The sequence below is a fragment of the Sapajus apella genome, unplaced genomic scaffold (assembly GCF_009761245.1).
Source record: "Sapajus apella isolate SASKATOON/1434 unplaced genomic scaffold, GSC_monkey_1.0 scaffold67, whole genome shotgun sequence".
Classification (NCBI taxonomy): Eukaryota; Metazoa; Chordata; class Mammalia; order Primates; family Cebidae; genus Sapajus; species Sapajus apella.
In genome coordinates this window covers 6,144,774-6,166,086 of record NW_022437007.1, presented here as the reverse complement: position 1 = coordinate 6,166,086, position 21,313 = coordinate 6,144,774, and the positions used below count along the sequence as shown (strand labels likewise).

The window sequence follows — 21,313 nt, the reverse complement described above, 5'->3', positions numbered from 1 at the left end:
TTACACTTTGTTTTGAGAAATTAGATTTTTTTAAAAAGTCCTTGTGACGGCTTCAATGTTTACCCTATTTACTCTATGGCACAATTTACCAGTTGTTAAATCTGCTGTATTCATAACTGCCCAGCTGTCAAGAATTTTACATTTTAAGTGTATTTATCAGTAGTGAAACTTTGACTTTTTGGATTCACCTGGTGATTTTAGATGGTTATTAGAGATGATTTGTGTATGTAGCACACACAATTACCCAATTTTGCTTCATGATTAAAGCTGTAATTTTAAGGAAATACTCAGTTATCCTGCCTAGCTTTGTTATTAGAGAAATGAGGATGGAATATCCTACACCTTAGGTACACTTTCCCCATTTTCAAAGGAGAGTGCAGCCTTTCAAAAAGAAATGAATTTTAATATCCTGAACTGTAGCGAGGGCATGTATCTTTTTGCTTTCTGTGAACATTTAACAACAGTTATAGCAAACCTCCTAGGTGTAAGGAAAAAAAGGATTAAATGCAGTTTTATGAAATTAATTTAAAATAATGATTTAGTGACACTCCTATTTGAGTCCCTATAAAGCTCCAAACTTCTGTAGCTCCTACCTTCAACTTCTAAAATGTTAGTGTAACGCTAAACAAAAAGACTGCGGACATTCTGAGCGTCACTTGGAGGTATGGTGGGAAGTTGACCTACTGTGTTTCTCTTTCAGCATCCAGTGTTGGATGAGCCAATAGCCGAAGCCGTCTGTATTATCGCAGACACGGATAAATGGAGTGTGCAGGTAGCTACAAGTCAGAGGAAAGTGACGGACAACATGAAACTAGGCCAGGATGTCCTGGTCTCTAGTCAGGTGTCCAGTTTGCTTCAGTCCATCTTACAGCTCTACAAGCTTCACCTCCCTGCTGATTTTGTAAGTACTGGTTCTTACATTACCAAAGAAATACAGTTTTAAAATACTTTTAATGACATTTTGCTTATACAATCACAAACTCAAAAGTTTATTGGAGGTTAGCATAACTAAAACTAGAACATGCAACATAAGACCAGCAACAGGATAGATTTCAGTAATAGCTCTTCCATGAAACAAATAATAAGGAGTAGGAATTTTTTGGAACAAGATATACAGTGCAGTAAATAAGGAATGCGTGAAGAGATCAAGCATAAAAGGAAATTGTAAATCATCCACTGGAGAACTCATGAGTTCTCCTTTTATTAGACTGGTATTATAGTAAGTAGGCCAGTTTCTGAAGGGATTGTACTTCCTTCTGTTAAGTGAACATTTTCACAAAGATGTTAAGGATAAAATAGAGTATTCTTTGTGTAAACATTTCAAATTTTGAAGTACTATACACACATAATATCAATTGTTGCTTTTTTTTTTTTTTTTTTTTTTTGAGACACGGTCTTACTCTGTCACCCAGGCTGCAGTGATGCAATGGAATGATCTCCACTCACTGCAACCTCCACCTCCTGTGCACAAGCGATCCTCCCACCTCACCCTCCTGAGTAGCTGGGACCACAGGCATGTGCCATCATGCCACCTAATTTTTGTATTTTTTGTAGAGACGGGTTTTGCCGTGTTGCTGAGGCTGGTCTCGAATTCCTGGGCTCAAGCAATCTGCCCACCACTGCCTCCCAAAGTGCTGGGATTACAGGTGTGAGCCACCGCACCTGACCTAATTGTTTCTTTCCAAATGGAATTTTAAAATCACTTTCGTAACAATGCTTTAAATACAAACAACAAACAGAGCCTATAGACTCTTAGAAAACTGTCAGTAGCTCCCTGCTAGCCACTGGAATTAACATCCACAACAAAATCTTTTCCAAATCTGTGTATGTGCCGAGAAATTGAAAGAAAGAGAAAATACATTTAGAGAGGGAGGGGGAAAGGTTTCAAAAGAAGAAAAGCTTTTCTAATGATGATGAACACTTAGAGAGAGAGAGAGAGAGAGAGAGAGAGAAGCTTATAGGCATATGGCATACAGTTAGTTAAAGCTTGGATGGGCTGACCTCAGAGACAGGTGTGTGAGGAAAGAGTCTGCTTTCTTTGCTCTTCCCTCCCATCTGCATAGCGCTGTTCTCTGCAGCACAGCCCAAAACCAGAATATCTGTTATCTGCCTCCTGGCCTCCAAAAATGATGCAAACCTGTTTACCCAACAAAGCAGGAAGCTTTTGAACATTAATTACCTACGCTAATTGCTAATGCAATGGTCACTGGCCTGGGTTTTTATGACTGAATCCATACGTGTACCCATTCCTCAAGAAGAGTCAAGACTTTTATGGCTTTGAAGAAGGTGCTCTGAATACCGTCTAGTTGTTATCAAAGTCCTGACAGTGTGGCAAGGCAGGAGGACCACACTGCGTAGCTGGGTTATGGTCTAGGCTTTGCCATTGGTTAGTTGTGTTACAATGGACAATCCTGAGACTCTCTGAACCTCAGCTTTCTTATTTGTAAAAGGCAGATAGTACCTGTTCAACAAGGGTGCTGTGAGAATCTTCTGAAAATTAGGAATATGATAACTGCTTTTTACTACCAAAGCACCATGCCAATATAAGATACTTTAAAAGCCATATATGTTAGCTTTAGAGTCCAATAGCCTGGAGTTAAATACAAGTTCTGCTATTTCCTAACCATGTAACCTTTCAAAGCCTCAATTTCCTTATCTGCAAAGCTGGGGAAATAATAGAACCCATCTCATACGGTTATGAAATTATATTAGAGAATTAATGTAGAGCATTTGGAATGGTGCTAGATGTTATAAGCAGTCAGTAAACAGCTACTGTTAGTATGATAGTTAATAACAATTAGTTTCATGAATGATTGCAAAGACTGACAACACCTTTTTTTCTACACTCTCTTTATTTTCCAAACTCTGTATTTTAAGCTGAAGCATACTTTTGTAAGACATCTGTCCTGGGGCAATATGAGAAGCATTTATGGATTATTATGATCTTATTTTTCATTCTACAGTTGTAGGCAGTTTTTCCTTCTAGAAGCAGGTTGAGTTATGCTGATTTAGAGGCTAATGTTTCCTTTTCTGTAAGGGAAGGAATGTATATTAGACTTCATAGTTTCTTATAAGTATCTGCCAAACTTTTATATTTCATTGTATGATACATAGGTCTTGTCATAATTGGCATCTTGGTTATCAAAGCAATAAACTCTTATAATAGTTAATTCTTTTTACTTCATTTGGACAGAAGTATGTTCAAGCACTTAGTAGTATGAAAGCCTTATTTAACCTAACAAAACCAAGATTAAAGAAAATTTTATCTGCAATTTAAAATTCACCTAAAAAAAAATCACTTGAATGAAACCTGTGATTTAAATGGCTTTTAGAACCTTCAGTACAAAAAGAGAAAGTAGCTATTTGAAATTTTAGAAATTAAAAATTGGAGAAATCCATCTCAGGAATAAAATCCCAGAAAAGGGAGTTAAAAAGCCCCGGGCACGGTTCAATTTAATACTCAAGTATTTTTTTTAATGGGTTTTTTTGTTTGTTTGTTTGTTTGTTTGTTTTGAGACAAGAGTCTCATTTTGTTACCCAAGCCATAGTGCAGTAGTGTGATCTTGGCTCACTGCAGCCTTGACCTCCTGGGCTCAAGCAATTCTGCTACCTCAGCCTCCCAAGTAGCTAGGGCTACAGGTATGTGCCACTATGACCAGGTAATTTTTTAATTTTTGTAGAGACAGGGTCTCACTATGTTGCCTAGGCTGGTCTCGAGCCCCTGGACTCAAGTGATCCTCCTACTTCAGCTTCCCAAAGTGCTGGGATTACATGCATGAGCCACTGTGCCTGGCTAAAAGTTGTCTAAATGCTTGGATTTCATGTCTAGTATGTATTCATATAGACCAGAGTTCTTATTTCCACATTGCATCATACAGTTTTCATACAGACTGTAAACACTGTAATTACTTTGTCAAAAGAGAAAGGATTCAATATAATATGAATACTTTTTAATATTTTGTAACTCTTATTGAAATTTTTCTGTTTCATTCCATAAGGAACTAAAAGCTAATTAGAGATCCTTTCACCACTTTGTTTACTTGGAGGAGCATTTCTATGAGAATTGGTGAAATCCCTCTTGCTTTATAACTCTTAGTCACTTAGCAGTTGTGTTTCATCCACCTGACACGATGCATTTAAGATTTTAAACCAATGAAAAACTGAAAACATTGCATCTCTCATAGATATTTTTCCATGCCACTGATCAGCCCAGATGGTCAAGATCAACATTTTCAAATGCATCTGTTAATCATTTTACCTTGAAAATAACAGGCCTAATGGTCTAGAAGAAAATTATGTATGATGGAATTACCCTTGCCAAAGCCATCAGGTGTCTTATGAAGCTGCTTGGGTAGCTCTGCCTGCCAAATGCAAAAGTATTTGCCTCTGGTGAAAGACACAGATGGCTGCTAGTCCCTAAAAAATGCAACAGAACACCATTCCAAGGGTAAAGATGTCCTGAAAATAATTGCCTTTTCTTTATTGTTACTAAAGACCTAGTTAAAATACATTCTTGAAGCAAAAGAAAAAAAAAAAAAAAGTTGTGGGGCAGGTTCAAAATGACCTGTTCCAGTCAGTCTCCTGTGGAAATGCGTTGGGCCAGAATAATCTGAGATACTGGGGGAAAAAAATCAACAAAAGAGATACTGTTTACTAAATTATTTATAAGAACAAAAATGCAAATTGCTATGTGGGTAAGTGTAAATTTACATTCTCAAGATTGTTTAGCTATAAAAATTATATCAATAAAGAGTTCTTAATAATGTGGAAAAGGATTATTATAAAGTTTTTAAAGGCAAGGAATGTACTTTTGGAATGATTTCAACTATGAAAAAATACTTGTTTAAAAAGACCAGAATAATATATATGTAAATCTTAATAGTTAGCAAAAGTAAGCTTTGTTTTACAAGAACCGATTCTTCTACCTGGTAGTGGCAGGGTTTGTGATGGCTTGTTATTTTTTAAGTGTATTTGAAACAGATGAGATTAAAACTGGGTAGTTAGAAATGAATTAAGAAGATTCTTAAAATATTGGCAGATATTTGACTTCCTCATTATGAATGTTCTTGGCTTTGCAGTGCATCATGCATCTTGAAGACAGACTACAGGAGATGTACCTTAAAAGCAAAATGCTGTCTGAATATCTCCGGGGACACACGCGAGTCCATGTGAAAGAATTAGGTGTCGTACTGGGGTGAGTTCTGTGAAGTGCTGCCACGTCTCCCTTTGATGGGCATCCCTAGCATTGTACCCACTGATGTGTTTAGCCTGTACCAACCTAAACTCAGGCCCTGGTCACCCATCAAAGTATGTGGAATCCATTAGATGCGTGCCTCTGCAGCTCCCCAAGTGAACAGCATGTTCCTTGTATCTGATTGATACTGGGCTTCATACCCACAATCACAGGGGTTTACGCTGGTGGTGCTCTGTTACTCCTCTTAAAAGTGCTAGAGAACTTCTGTCCACTCTGAAATCAGATCTGTACGTAGCATTACTGGAGAAGGACTAGAAAACCCCATGAAGTGATGCCAGATACTGTTTTACTTTTTATTATTTTGAGAAATTTAAGGGAAAGAATTAGGACACATTCCACAGACTGAAACAGTTGACTTTTTTTTATGACACCTGACATCATTTAGCCAGTGCCCATACTGTATCCACCTCAGCTGGAAGAGGCAGCCAACGCTGTGTCCATTTGAAACCGTGATGTCTCTTAACTCGGTATCTTTTAGTGTCACCTTGCTCTCAGAATCTTGTGAGGATATCAGTCGTATAACCTTTGAACACATGCCTAAGGTTTAAGAAATTGCTACTATCACCATTTTTCTAACAGCAGTTTGACCTTAGGTGAAAAATCAATATGCATTTAGGAGTGTTGACTGGAAGAATGAGTTTATAATAAGAAAACCTTAAAGTATGATACAATGAAGTTATACAGGGAATACAGGAAAGTGAGAAAGTCTGGTGGCCCCTGCCATGGAAAAAAGAGCTTTATGTCTCACACAGGCACAACACACTTCCTGTATTTCTCTCCCTTTGCCTCCCTGGTCAGTGTCCACTGGAATATTTTATGAAAAGAATAAGTTTATTATCCTTCCATCTGTTTTGCTTTTTCATTAGTTTTAAATGATAATCTATCAAACTTGGTACCTAGAAATAACGCTTTCTCATAAAACCATGCTATTTTAAAGTAATATTCTTTTCTTTTCTCAATATTCAGGATTGAATCCAACGACCTGCCTCTGTTGACTGCTATTGCCAGTACTCATTCTCCTTATGTGGCTCAAATACTCTTATAAGCTAAAGCTCAGGATAGTTCTTCCTTGGAAGAAAAAAATCAAATTCTCAACGGAAGGAGAAAGGAATAAGCTCTCTGTGATGTCAAAAGCATGAGAAGAGCAAACAGAAACAGTCATTCCACCTTTCTGTTTTGTGTTTTTGCTGTCAAGCTGATGCTTCATTGAAGACTTAGGTTTACTTGACATAATGGCATTTGTGATTGTCTTGAACACTTCAGGCCATTTGCTACCCATGAATCAACAAAGAGACCTTTTTGGTAGAAGGAAACATAAGCACTACACTAAACACTAAGCTATTGGGACAGATTGCCTTGTGCTGTTTGGGCAGAATAAGGACAAGTGACTTGAGCGGGGAGGTCGACAGTGTACATAACATTCCAGTAGGAAACTGCTTCCAGGTTTGAGCATGAGCTCCCCAAACTGGAGAAAACATACTTTGCTATTCTTAGACGTCTGTCAGAACACAGACTTTGGATTCCAGGTCAGAGTTTGCCTTTTACACAAGGTGAAATGAAGAAAGCCACACTGTGCCATCTTCAGCTCCAGTGGCGGTAGCAGTGACTATTTGACATAAAACATGTAAAAGAATTGCCTGTTGGGAAGAGTGCTTTAGGGACCCACTGTTTTCATTTCTTCTTGGAGTTTACCTTGTTTCAGATGCTGCCACAGGTAGGTCAGAGATAGATTGTTGGTGCAATAAACCCAAGAATCAATGTAGCCTCTTAATCCCATCAAGATGTAGTTTGTAGCAGCAAAGTGTACAGTCTGAAACCACATGTTTTATCCTTATATTTTAGAGCTTTCAGCAGCCTTTTTAAGAGAGGCCATTTACCAAAGTTATTTCTATAAGCTCAAGAGTGTTTCTGTTGGTAAGTTCTTCCAGCTGAAGCCACTTTTTTCTTATAGCTAATACAAATAACTATTTACACTTTAAAAGGCACAGCTGTCCTGGTGGGAAAGGAAACCTGCAACAGTTCAGGATGACTAATGAAAACAATTAGCTTGAACATGTAGAAAAAATCCATATATGATCTCAATTTTTACATTATCATTTCTGTGCCTTCTAATTCCTACGTCCTTTTCAAAACATTTTTCCAGAAATTAACTTACGCATTGTATAAAACCTACCAAAATGAATTATTTCCCCAAAAAAAAATCTGTTAATATAAAAGAAAGTTTAGTTTACTGACCGCGAAACAGACTATGTACTGATATCCAGGGTAAAGTAAAAGACTTTAAAAAATTGGCCATTAAAAGGAGCTAATCTAGCAAAGCTAAACATCGTTAGCACTTTGCGGTTCTTGAATAGGCTCCGATTCCCTTCCACTGTTTTATGAATTCCAGTTCTTTTCATGTATCTTTGTACCTAAGAAATGTGAAGTAACTTCCCTATTAGGGACTAGAATGACTTCAATTTTTTTATTTGATAAAAATCAGAACTGCTACCTTTCCCCCTTTTTTTTAATGATGCAAAATGTAGATAAGTATATTAAGATTTGTAAGATCAGGAGGCTGAGGCAGGAGAATTGCCTGAACCCAGGAGACGGAGGTTGCGGTGAGCCGAGATCGCGCCATTGCACTCCAGCCTGGGTAAGAAGAGCGAAACTCCGTCTCAAAAAAAAAAAAAAAAAGATTTGTAAGATCGTTAATTTTCATTTTATGTCATTCATTGAAAATGGAAATGTTCATTCTTTTTAACGTTTTCCTATTTCCTTTTGCCTAGCATTTGAATTTGGTGTTCTATAGTTCCATGACATCACTGTTTGCTGTTGTGTTAGAGAGAGAAGGAACCTCACCTGTGGCTCAGCTCACCCCACATCCATTTCTCATTACGTGTTAACTGTCAGAGCTGATGTTACAGCTTTTACAGTTTAAAGCGTTCCCCTCGTCTCCCGTTCCTTTTTTCTTGTTTACATGTTTTTGGGCACTTTCCCTCATTCACCACCTTCCAGGGTTTCATAGAAAATAACTTGTTACAAAATCAGTTCAATTCTAATGTGGACATAGTGGCATGTTGATAATTAGACCCATATTAGGGGACACTGAGCTTTAAATGGTTTGTTCTAAACTCTATACATCAAAAAAAAACTTCAGCCCAGATCCCTCAAAGCCTGAGAAAATTTAATTTGCCTCTTAATGTTCCAAAACTCACTCTTGGAAAAATGCCTGTTGGAAAACAGGTGGGTCACGTGTGGGGGCTGTCTCCACAACACTCAGGATTCCAGTCAGAACCTAATCCTCATATCTATTGCCTACAAAAATAGACCAAGAATGTTGCTGCTCTTTTATAATCCTTTAAATATTTAACATTCAAGTTTCTTTGTCTTAAATTCAACCTCTTCCTAAAAGCGAAAAAGAAAACAACTCGTGGACTTGTGTTGAGATCCACCCGCTCACACATCCTGCACCACCCAGTGGCTTCATTCTGGCTTAACCGCAGAGGCAAGAAAGGGATCCCACCCACTCCCATGCCCACCTCAAGAAAAAATAAAAATTTTTCTAAAAAAGAAAAGAAATCTACCTCAGTTGACAGGATTCCACCTTTAGGGTTTCTTCAACTTACTAAGTCTTACCTGTTGAGTGTAACTTTTGTAGCATCTTGCTTTTCAAAGCAAGCTAGTGAGGCATGACAGAGCAGAAGTCTGTAAATGTCCCTGTGATGGACCTCTTTCTAGCATGTTGCAGTTTTATTTTTAATAAATTGATAAGTGAAATGAATGTAAAGGTAATTGTGTACGTTTTAGACTATGACAATGAAAAATTAAAATGTAGCTTCCATACTTGTGCATAATTCCAAAGTATTTTATTTTTTATCAGTGTTAAATAGCTTTTTGTACAGGCTTCAATCCATTTTTCTGAAGTGTGCTGTTTTTTAATGAAAGTAACTATAATCTTTTCACATCCCATGGAACTGCCGTTTACACATCGCAACTTTTTAAACTTAACCATATTTTTCAAAATTAACTTTTTTGGAGGGAGAAAAAAAATCCCCGGCTTGCTAAATGATACTAAACTGTTGTTTGGGCTCTTGTAATTAGGTCCTGAGATTTTATAAAAATTTAGCCTGTAGCTTTTTAGGTTCTTCACTAGAGTTGGTTGTACATAAAAATACAGAATATAAAATGACCCCAAAATTCTTTTAAACGTCTGGATTTTTCCACTACTATGTACTTTTGAGAGTATTTTGTTCATGCATACTTTCGCTGTTAAAATGAAAATGTCTTCAGCTTCTCTTGGTAAATGTGAACAATTTGTTTTTTATTGTGCTTGGAGGAGAGGGTATTTTAATATAATTTTTGCCTAAATCAAGCTGTCCCCTCTGAATGTTAATTTTTAAATGTCAAAACATGATGAACCATATATGTTGAAAGCGAGATTGCAATATGCTTAAATTTAAGTGGCATTTCAAAAAAGAGAGAATTCTGGAATTTGTTATTTGACGCTCCATGAGAGAAATTGATAGGACTTCGTTTTTGATCAGTTTGAATAGATACCAATGTCATTGTGTGGGAATTTTTTTAAAACTTGTTTATTATTTTGATCCATTTTTCTGTGGCATTTGGTGCAATAAACCTTTTGAATTTATCTTGAACATTTTCCTGGTGCTACATGTGATTTGCTTGTTACATTTAATCAAATACAGAGGTCTCATTTCTAATAATTCATGCTGAAAACAAGCCAATTATATATGTTAGTGGTTTCAACCAGGGTGTTTTGGAAATGCAGGGACATTTTTGGTTAGCATAATGACAAGTTAGGATTACTGGCACAGAGAAGGTGGGAGCTCAGATGACAGGTAAAATGTCCTGCACCACGAGAGACAGCCCCACGGGACGAGAAACTGTCCCACCTCCTGTGTAACCCTTCAGTGCCCTGCTGGACATTTATGTGGCTAAGAAAGCCCATTTATAATGATCTGATAATTCTGCTGTACATAATACAATGTATTTTAACATGATTTTAGTACATAATGCATTCTCCAGGAATGCAGCTGTTGTATAAATTAAGGGAAGATTTTTACTTTGTAAGGTTTAGAATGTTAACAAGAAGTGGTCACTTGGTCTTTACCGAGAATTGACTTTTGGAAAACTATGTTACCAACAGCTATGGTACCCATGGGATTTGAGTCACCAATACAGCACTATCGGTCTTCATTCATAGCTACTGCATTCATGAAGACTCTGTATATGGATGCTTACTTCATCTGTCTACTTCATTGTATTTTCTAATCTAGTGCCCTAATAGTTATGGATTAAAGTAGTATTATAAATTACTTTTACATTTATTTTAAATTACAATAGGGTACTTATATTGGTTTGATATAAATTGAGTACATTTGTAAATTTTATTTTAGGGTAATAAAGGTGACATTATAAAATATTTGCTCTGAAAAGGGACGATGTCCACTGATACGTCTGGTCTCAGGAAAAAATATGCCATTGAGTGCAACTGTTGGTCCCAACGTAAGCCATACTGAGTTATGTTATCTTAAAGACCATGGAGAAATTACAGTAGAGGTTTCAAAATCCTTGCTGATAAATGAAAATTTCAAGTATTTTTTCCAGAAGCTTTTTTTTTTTTTTTCCTTTTCCTGCATGCTCAGCTCCCCAAGGTTGGTTTCCCCACTGTGCACTTGGGTGAAACAGCTTTAAAACCATGCCATCTATAAAAGGATTTAAACACATGTGCACACCACAGTGCTTTTTAGATGCCTAGTGCCTGGACCGTTCTGTCAGGTGTTTTTTGTATGTTACCCTGATTTAATCCTCATAATGGATGAGAGAGAGGGATACTGTGATGGTTAGGATTTTTGTTTGTTTTCTGTTTTAAGAGACAAGGTCTTTGTCACCAAGGCTGGAGTACAGTGGCATGGTCATACCTCACAGTAACCTCAAACTTCTGGCCTCAAGTGATCCTCCTGTCTCAGCCTCCCAAGTACTTGGGACTACAGGCATGCACCAACACACCCAGATAATAATTCAAAAAAAAAATTTTTTTTTGTAGAGACAGGGTCTCACTCTGTTGCCCAGGCTGGTCTTGAACTCTGGGACTTACACGATCTTCCTGCCTCAGCTTCCCAAAGCATTGGGATTATAGGCATGAGCCACCAGGCCTAGCCTGTGATGGTTAATTTTATGTGTCAACTTGGCTAGGCTATAGTACTCTGATATTTGGTCAAACACCAATCTGGATGATGCTATGCAGGTATTTCTTATGTGAGTTAATATTTAAGTCATTAGACTTTGAATAAAAATGATTATCCTCCATAATGTGGTAGGCCACATTCAATCTGTTGAAGGCTTTAAGAGAAAGACTGACGTTCCCCCAGGAAGAGATAATTCTGCCTGCAAACTGCCTTCAGGCTCGAGCTGCAGCATCAGTTCCTCCCAGGGTCTCTGCCCTGTTGGCCCACCCTGCTGCATTTGGATTTGCCAACTTCCACAATCACTGGAGCCAAAATAAAACATCTCTAAAGTTACTTTAAGCCTAAACACCTCTCCCAGCTCTTGTGTGCCTGTGCGTGCACACACACACACACACACACACACACAGCATTGGTTCTGTTTCTCTGGAAAACCCTGACTGATACAGGTACTTAGGAGATCAGCCCAATGATATGGCACAATAACCCAAAATAGAGTTGAATAGGATTAAAAAAATCATCATTCCAAGTTACAGGAAGTAGACTTTCAAGCAAATACCTTTAACATAATAAACCCTACCAATTTGAGAATTATCCCATAAAGGTTGACATAGATGTCACATAGTCTCTGAATATGTGTTAAAAAGAACTGAAAAACAGAAGCAACCCTCTGAGAAGGAAGAAGGTAACATTTTATTAAAAGTGGAGGAAAAGTCTAGGCATGGTGGCTCATGCCTGTAATCCCAGAACTTTGGGAGGCTGAGGCAGGTGGATCACCTGACCAGGAGTTCGAGACCAACCTGGCCAACATGGTCAAACCCTATCTCTACTACAAATACAAAAATTAGCTGGGCGTGGTTGCAGGCACCTGTAATCCCAGCTACTTTGGAGGCTGAGGCAGGAGAATCATTTGAGCCTGGGAGGCGGAGATTGCAGTGAACTGAAATCGTGCCATTGCACTCCAGCCTGGGTGACAGGACGAGACTCCGACTCAAAAAAGAAAAAAGCCGGCCGGGCGCGGTGGCTCAAGCCTGTAATCCCAGCACTTTGGGAGGCCGAGGCGGGTGGATCACGAGGTCAAGAGATCGAGACCATCCTGGTCAACATGGTGAAACCCCGTCTCTACTAAAAATACAAAAAAATTAGCTGGGCATGGTGGTGCGTGCCTGTAATCCCAGCTACTCAGGAGGCTGAGGCAGGAGAATTGCCTGAACCCAGGAGGCGGAGGTTGCGGTGAGCCGAGATCGTGCCATTGCACTCCAGCCTGGGTAACAAGAGCGAAACTCCGTCTCAAAAAAAAAAAAAAAAAAAGAAAAAAGAAAAAAGCAGGGGCAGGTGGGGAGGAAAAGAGTTCCCTTCCTATAAAGATTCATCCCTACAGTTACGTACTAATTCCTATAAGTTATGCCTCTCCCTCTTTTTTCTTGAGGATCTCAAACCATCAGTTATCCCTTTCCCTCTCCTTTAGGTTCTCAATTTACTTTTTTCTACTCAAAATATATATATTTTAAATCCCCTTATATTAAGCCCTTCCTTCTCCTATGCCCCCTCTTTTTATCCTGTCTTTCCTTTATTGAGAGCTAAACATTTTCTAGAGAGGTTTACTTGCCTTTCACTTCTTTGCTTCCTATTCATTCTCTACACACTGCCACCTGGCTCCCACTCCCCACCACCTCACAGAGATCTGAGGGTTCAGCCTCTATGTCCTTCCTTCCCACAATAACAAGTTTTTTTCCCACGTCTAGTCAGCACTGAGAGCTGTCGAAACAACCTTCCTTATGTCTCAAATGCATTACCTTTGCGCCTTTCTTTCTGCCTTACAACAATCCTTCCTGGTTCTCAATTGAGTTATCAAAATGCCTTCCAAACACACCACCTTTTCATAATCAAGCAGCTCTAATCAGTCCTCCCAGCTGATGCCTCCATCTTTCTAAAATGAAAATTTAACCGTCACTTCTTTATTTAAAGGTCAGCCTAGGCTGAGAGCCGTGGCTCACATCTGTAATCCCTACACTTTGGGAGGCCAAGGTGGGTGGATCACTTGAGGTCAGAGTGCATGGTTCTGATTCTTGCAGCATAAGAATGGAAAATGTGTTGGCATCTCAAGTAAGAATAGTAATGATAGCCACTCATTGGCAGCTATGTGTGAGGCATTGCGTTGGAGGCTTTTCACATGTGGTATTCATTATTTGCTCTTGAATATATAAGAGCACTTGTTCCAATTTATTTTCCCTGAAGAGGATTCATGTAAAAGAGGGATTGAGTATTTATTGAAGCATCCACACAAACTCTGCAGGATAGCCCAAAAAATGAACTTGTGTGACAAGTATCTAATGTATCTCTGGAAATTTAGAAGAAAGCCTCATTGATAAAAAGAGAAATTATTTTGAATGATTCAGTATGTTGTTCATTTCTGGAATGGAAAGGCGTATGACCAAGTGCTCAACTTACTCTCATGAATAATGGGTTAAACCAGCCTCAGGTGCCTCTTGATGTGATGCCCTGAGCACAAAGCTACATCACTTATCTGGGATTCCTGACAAAAACACGTAACCTGAACCCACTCCTGAGGAAACAACAGACAAGCCCATTTACATTCCTCAAAAATGTCCATGTTATAAAAGACCAGACTAAGGAACTCTTCCAAATTGAAGGAGACTGAAGAGACGTGATGACTAAATGTAATACATGGTCCTAGATTGAATCCTGGATCAGGATATAACAAAGGTTATCAGTTAATACCTTGTTGTTGCTGTTGTTATTATTTAAGACAGTCAGGCTCTCTGTCATGCAGGCTGGAGTGCAGTGACAAAATCATAGCTCACTGCAGACTTGAAGGTTTGTGCTCAAGCAAACCTCCCACCTCAGCCTCCTGAGTAGCTGGGATTACAGACATGTACCACCACACCTGCCTGATTTTTTATATTTTTCATAGAGACAGGGTCACACTATGTTGCCCAGGTTGCTCTCAAACTCCTGGGCTCAAGTGATCTTTCCACTTTAGCCTCCCAAAGTGCTGGGATTATAGGTGCAAACCACCACCATCTGCTATTTAAGAAAATACGACTATGAACTTTAGATTAGATAATAATACACTGTATCAATGTTAAATTTCCTGAATTTTATACATTGTACTGTGGTTGTGTGGGAGAGCATCCTTGTTCTTAGGAAATACACCCTGAAATATTTAGGAGTGAAGGGTTTAGCCTATAGACCATTTAATCCATAGGGTCTGTGCCTATAGTCCTAGCTACTCGGGAGGCCGAGGTGGGAGGATTGTTTGAGCCCAGGAGTTCAGGGCTCTGGTGCACTGTGGTTGTGCCCATTGAGTAGCCACTGCACTCCAGCCTGGGCAACATAGTGAGACCACCATATCTCTGAAAAAAAGACAAGAGAAGTTAGGGGGCATCATGTCTGCAATTTGACCTCAAATGGTGCAAGAGAGAGAGCAAGAAAGCAAACCCTAAAGCGAATGAAATGAACAACAGATGGGGCTGGGGAAAGAGTATATCAAGAGTTCTTTGTACTGCTGTTACAACTTGCTCTACAAATTTGAAATCAAAATAAGAAGTCTTTTAACAGACTTTCTTAATGCAAAAAATACCTCAACTGGATTTGGTGAATGATAGAGGCGTTTGGGATAATTTAATCCATAATAGCTCTAATCTGACACAAAATTAGTTCAGTGACAGAAAGTAACTAATCCAAGCCCTCCTCCACACACTGCAATAAATCACTTCATTTGGACCTATCCCAAAATTCAGACTACATAGAAATGTTATTTGTTGAACTCTTCCCTTTTTCAATATGAACTATTCCTAAGGTCAGCATCTACTGAGGCGGACAACTAAGTCTCCCTCCTCACAGAATGTCTCAAGTAGACATAATTACTTGCTAATGAATCAGATCTCTGGCAACAGAGGGTGAGTAATATTCTAGGCAGTTGGCAAGATTCTCCAAAAGAGCAAGAAGTCTTTCTATGTGTGGGGAATAGGAGTCTGAATGGGCCTGAGTGATTCTATTCCTTTTTCTATCATGAAAATTTGCTGCCAAACTCTATGGAGAAAACTGGACGCCTGCAAAGTTCATTGTGCTGTGGATTAGGCAGAAAGCTATTATTGGCAAATGGTTCGTACGCAGACCTCAGGAAATAGTTGTTGAGTATATACTTCCACATTATTTACTTAATTCTCCTCATAACTCTGTAAAATATTCAGAACAGATACCAAAATTCCCATTTCACTTATAAAAACCCATACAGGGAGTTAGGCAGCTTGCCCACGATTCCATAAGTGGTTTAGGGGAAATCCTAGCATTCAAATGGGTATAAGTTTGCTCTGTGAACCAGTCTGTGAGGGTTTTGAGGGGAGTTACAGATTTACCTCCATTTCACAAACAATGCTTTCTCAGTTCTTGGAAATCACAGGGATGGCTGTTATCTCAAGGTCAAACCCAGTGATAAGAAATTCTGAGGATGCAACCTCTTGTTTTAACTATAAAAGGGGAATGATGCCCACTTACCCACTGAATAAACATCACTGTGGCAATCCAATATGGATTACAAAATGCTTCGATGGTTTAAAAGAAGCTATCAAACTTAGTATTACTATGAAAAACCCCTCCCCAGTTTATATGTTAAAACAGGCTGACATTTTCTATAACGATTTAGAAAAGCAAAAAATTGTACCTTTTCCTTTTTTGGTAGCTTCGGCAGCTTAGACAGCTCGGAAGTTCTTGGCGTTAGTGACTTACTCTGCCTAACAAGAGTAGCCCATTTGGAATCTCTCCGATCAGTGTCCTCAAAATCACTCATATGCCAGGCAAAAGAGGCACGACTGTGTTTTCCTTGCATATCCAGGACATGAGGTTTTGGTTGCCTGGAAAAGGAACACATTGATTGGTTCTCAAATGGTAAAGACCTAGAAACAAGGCCACCAGTTTTCAGATCATTGAGATTTGTCTGTTTTCCTAGTAATTTAAGGTGATTCTAGCCATGTGACTTAGGAAAGCAGAAGACGTGACCCCATTCCGTGAAGTTTCTGGACTCTGGCCACTCTACATCAGTAGACTGCTAGAGATCCAAAGAACTACCCCCAAGAGGGACACTCGTCTAGGAAGCTTGTTGATGAAGGCACTACTGTACCATGACGGCCCTATGTCGCTTCAGAGCCTAGCCTGGAAGATGCTGTGAAGTTGAAGATGATATGCTAAGGCTGAGACATCATGAGACCCATGTGATCTCCTGAAGGACATGGCCCGCCCATTTTGAGGTCTCATGGGCATTCAGGAAAACACCAGCTTTTCTAGTCCAAGCTCTCGCTTTGGACTGCATTTTAGAGGAAAGATCTAGGCTTCTTCCTCTTGCCCTGGTGAGATCCTTGGCTAAGTTCTAACAGCCCTAAAATAGAACATTATCTCAGCCCTGCCTTTCCGTTATCAAAGGCTGGCTCTGGGGAACAGACAGAAACAGAATTGTAAGGGTTGGGATTTGCCAACTCGTTTGGAAAGCTGTTGTTGCTTAGAGAGCCTCTTGAGACTTCTTATTCACCATCTCTCAACCTGGGCTGCAAGAGCCCCTTAGGGACTGCAAAGTTCTCGTTCTAGAATCTGAGTCTGTGTTTCCAAGGTCTTGGACCGTGATTTGTGGGAGATTTGCATCACTCTTCACTCATTCAGGAATCTACAGGCATTTTCTATATGGCTGGCACAGTACAAGGCACCGTGAGGACCGATAGTAATAAGACAAAGTCGCTGGTGTCATAGAATTTATACACCTGTGGGGGAGACAACACACAGATAAGTGAAATACTTGGGAGGTTCTAGGTGGAAAAATAAAGGCAGATGAGGAGTAGAAAGTCTTGGGCATGTTGTTTTCATGAGGTTAGACAGGACAGGAAGAGGTAATGTGTGAGCAGAGAGCTCAGTGAAGCAAGAGTGTGACAATTCTCACAGCATACAGGGGTCAGGCAGTTCCTTCCTGCTCCTGAGAATCACAGAATCCCTGTGCTGGGAGCAAAGTGATCATGGGTGCCTCCAGCAGACCCTCCCCTGACATCCCATCATCCTAGAAGAAAGTCCGAACTCCTCAGCGTAGCATACAGGGGAGTTTGTTGTTGCTGATTGGGTTTTGTCTGCTTTATTTAATTAATTGATTTATTTAGAGACAGAGTCTCACTCTGTCGCCCAGGCTGGAGTGCAATGGCACGATCTCAGCTCACTGCAACCTCTGCCTCCTTGGTTCAAGCAATTTACCCACCTCAGCCTCCAAAGTAGCTGGGATTACAAGCGTCTGCCACCATGTCTGGCTAATTTTTGTATTTTTAGTAAAGATGGGGTTTCACCATGGTAGCCAGGCTGGTCTTGAACCCCTGACCTCAAGTGATCCCCCTGCCTCGGCCTCCCAAAGTGCTAGGATTACAGATATGAGCCATCACGCCTGGCCTGACTTCTTTTGTGGAAAGTATTATAATTTTTTTTTTTTTTTGAGACAGAGTCTCACTCTGTCACTCAGGCTAGAGTAAATAGCTGGGGTTACAGGCACTTGGCTAATTGTGTGTGTGTGTGTGTGTGTGTGTGTGTGAGTTTTGACTGACTCTGGCTTAAGCAGGATTCCATTTTAACTCAGTGAAAGCAATAAGTTTTTAATTTGGTGGAAATGACCAAATGACAACACTCCTCTCTACCCATGGAAGCTGGATTTTAGCTGTAGCCTGGTGAAAATATTAGCCAAGGAATTACCCAGGACCTCTGGATTCAAGCCTTATCTTCATCCTGCCCTAGCTTGAATGTTCTATTGGTGGAGATAGCTGTTTCTATTTCAGGTCGAGTTTGAAGAAAATAATTTAAATGAAAAAGTGCTCAAAAACAAGTAAGTAAAGATTAAGCTGCATGTATACTTTATAAAATTTTAATATCTTTTAAAGGCTATGTGTCGACATGGTGCTTCTAAAATTGAATCGGTTGTTCTAGAACATTTTTTGTGTTTATGTAAAACTCTTAAGTAAATCTAAGAGGTTCTTGTTTTAACATGTAGGCTATTTAAATTAAAAACTTGTGGAAAATGCAATTATATTCTGTCATATAATTCAGCTCAAACTTTTAAACATCCTCTTTAGAAAAACAGGAAGAAGTCAGTGCATGGTAAATTATGGTTTGGATCTGATGTGTATGTTGACATGAGAGATTGAATTTCTGTTCCTTAAAATTTTCTGTCCAATATCAACTGTGATTTCATATTGCATTGAGTGCTATTGAGCTAAATATATTTAGATCTTTTTCCAAAGGTCTTATTTTCTGATACTCCACTGATAACTTAGTGCAACTTTCAAGATTACTAAGTACACCAAGAGGAGATCTTAGTAATATTAAATTTTTCATCTTAACAAAAAGGGAAAGTCAGAAAAACAGATGTTTTCTCAGGGAAACAATGATAGAATTAGCTGACAAGGATGTGAAATGGGACTTATCAATGTTCTCCGTGTGTTTGAGAAGACAGAGCGAAGCATAAGCATGGTAAGAAAAATAAAAAATAAAACCTGCCAGGCGCGGTGGCTCATGCCTGTAATCTCAGCACTTTGGGAGGCTGAGGTGGGCAGATCACCTGAGGTCAGGAGTTCGAAACCAGCCTGTTTTTTTTTTGTTTTTTTGTATTTTTAGTAGAGATGAGATTTAACCATATTGGTGAAGCTAGTCTCAAACTCCTGAACTCATGATCTGCCCACTTTGGTCTCCTGAGGGCTGGGATTACAGTTGTGAGCCACCATACCCGGCCAGAATATTCTTGAATTCCTAGCTCAGCAGTCTCTCTCCCTACAAATTCAGTGCTCCTGAAAAGGCCCAGAGTGTATCTGTTTCATCATTGGCTCTCCAGTGCCATTACCCTGCCTGACATGTAACTGACACTCAACTAATCTTGGAGAATGGAAGACGAGGGAAGGACAAGGAAGATCAGAACTGAATGATGAGATGCCTGCTCCCTCCCACTCCCTTCACCTCCACCTGCTCTACAGCCTCTATCCCCTCCCTGCAGGGAGCTATGGAGGACCAGATACCTGCGGTTCAGTTTAACTGAGTTTTGTTATTTACAAGTACAGATTAATAGCTAGAAATAATTTCAAGAAAGTTTAAAAGGCAGGATAGCTGATGGTGAGAATGTAAGCAACAGATATTGCTTACAGTTCATATTAGCTTGATTAACGATGCATGGGAAAACCATTTCACGAAAATGTCACCTTTTCTTTACCATGTTATACAAGTAACTATATAGAAGTGTTTAGAAAAGAAAAATCCTTGCCCATCGTTAGTCTTAAGTGCTAAAATATTTAATAACCTTGTAATTTAAATTCAGTATCTCCTAGGTCCCTGAAATTGGGATCACCAGAAGCAATAGAAAGTTAGAAATTAGATGTAGTTCAAAGATATTAAAGGTTTTACAAATATACTGGCCACATCAACTATGGGCATTTACCCACACTATATTGAACTTTCAGATGGGCCCCAGTGTCTAAAGAGACAAACCAAGGAGGAGAAGGTTTGGCTCCAGATGGGTCATGAGTGCCAGGCCTGGGTGATGGTCAGGTGTCAGGGGCACACACAAAATAGCATCAAACACACACGTGCCCCACAACAAACACCACCACCAGCACACATTTTTAGTGCAACGTTCTTACTACTTAATTATTACAATAAATAGGCCCCTTAGGGTCACATGCTTTTCTTTCTTTGAAACAATCTGAAGCTTATAGAAAAGGTGGAAGCACAATACCAAATCTTCTTTTCCCGAACCAGTTATAAGTGTGTTGTTGACAGGAGACCCCTCATCCCCAAGTACTTCAGTGTGCAATTCCCACAAACAAGGACATTCTACAGAACCTCAACATAACTGTCAAAAGCAGAGAAAATTGAAAAATTAATATTTTATATTACTACCATCGAATCCTCAGACACCATTTGAGTTTGGCCAGGCATCCCAATAATGCCCATTTTGCAAAAGGATCTCGTTCAGAATCATATGTTACATTTAGTTTTTATGTCTCCTTCAATCTGGAACCATTTCTCAGTCTTCCTGTGACTTTCACATAGCCTTGATACTTTTGAAGAATCCAGGCCAGTTATTTTGTAGATGTCTGTCAATTTGGGTCTCTTATGTTTCCTCTGGGTTAGATTCGGGTTATGCATCTTTGGACAGGAATCACACAGAATAACCATAGTTTTGATTTGTCCCATTACTGATGATATTCACTTAGGTCATTTGCTTAAAATACTATCTACCAGAATTCTCCTTTATACCATCACATTTCTTGTTATTAGTTTCTAGAAAAATACTTTGAAATTATGTAAAAATCTCATCCCATATCAAATGTTTTATTTGTTTAAGTTGATTTATTTCAGTATGGGCTTACGGTTTCCTGCCTTATCCAATAAGTAATAATCCATCACAAACATTTTCATTTTGATGCTCAAGATATCCCAGATTTGGCTAGTAGAAGCCCCTTCAATCTGCCTTCTGTGTCCTTTTGACATGTCCTTGTCATTCTTCATAAACTTCCTTATGTTTTGGCACAAAAGATGTTCCATGGTCATCTTTTCCCATATCAGCCCTGGAATAATCCATTTTGTGAAGGAACTTGAAGGTGGGGCCTGGTGGGAGATGATCGGATTACAGGGGTGGTTTCTAATCATTTAGCACCATCCCCCTAGCACTGTCTCATGACAGAGTTCTCACAAGATCTAGTTGTTTGAAAGTGTGGAGTCCGTACTCAGTGGCTCAGGCCTGTAATCCCAGCACTTTGGGAGGCCAAGGCAGGCAGATCACCAGAGGTCAGGAGTTCCAGAGCAGCCTGTCGGACATAAGTAAAACCCATCTCTACTA

The 21,313-nt window shown here is 39.3% G+C and overlaps 2 protein-coding genes and 1 non-coding gene across 8 annotated transcripts in view; 1 reads left to right on the top strand and 2 right to left on the bottom strand.

The window, feature by feature from the left end:
* FNIP2 (folliculin interacting protein 2) overlaps nt 1–7,760 on the top strand; it is a 141,641-nt gene extending 133,881 nt beyond the window's left edge. For all 5 annotated transcript variants that reach the window (XM_032248554.1, XM_032248556.1, XM_032248553.1 and 2 more), the window contains 3 exons: nt 701–901; nt 5,079–5,194; nt 6,221–7,760. In XM_032248554.1, coding sequence (XP_032104445.1) covers nt 701–901; nt 5,079–5,194; nt 6,221–6,299 — 396 coding nt within the window. In that variant the 3' untranslated portion in view covers nt 6,300–7,760. The remainder of the gene's footprint in view (nt 1–700; nt 902–5,078; nt 5,195–6,220) is intronic.
* Nucleotides 2,839–21,313, bottom strand: part of CUNH4orf45 (chromosome unknown C4orf45 homolog) — a 141,569-nt gene continuing 123,094 nt past the window's right edge. For both annotated transcript variants that reach the window (XR_004260016.1, XM_032248558.1), the window contains 2 exons: nt 16,130–16,319; nt 2,839–3,030 (listed from right to left, as the gene is read on the bottom strand). Coding sequence is in view for 1 of the 2 variants with exons in the window: in XM_032248558.1 (XP_032104449.1) it covers nt 3,016–3,030; nt 16,130–16,319 (205 nt within the window). In the remaining variant the exon portion in view is untranslated. The remainder of the gene's footprint in view (nt 3,031–16,129; nt 16,320–21,313) is intronic.
* LOC116530577 lies at nt 10,892–10,969 on the bottom strand. The gene has a single exon (XR_004260073.1). It is a non-coding gene; the product is annotated as a small nucleolar RNA SNORD55/SNORD39 (small nucleolar RNA).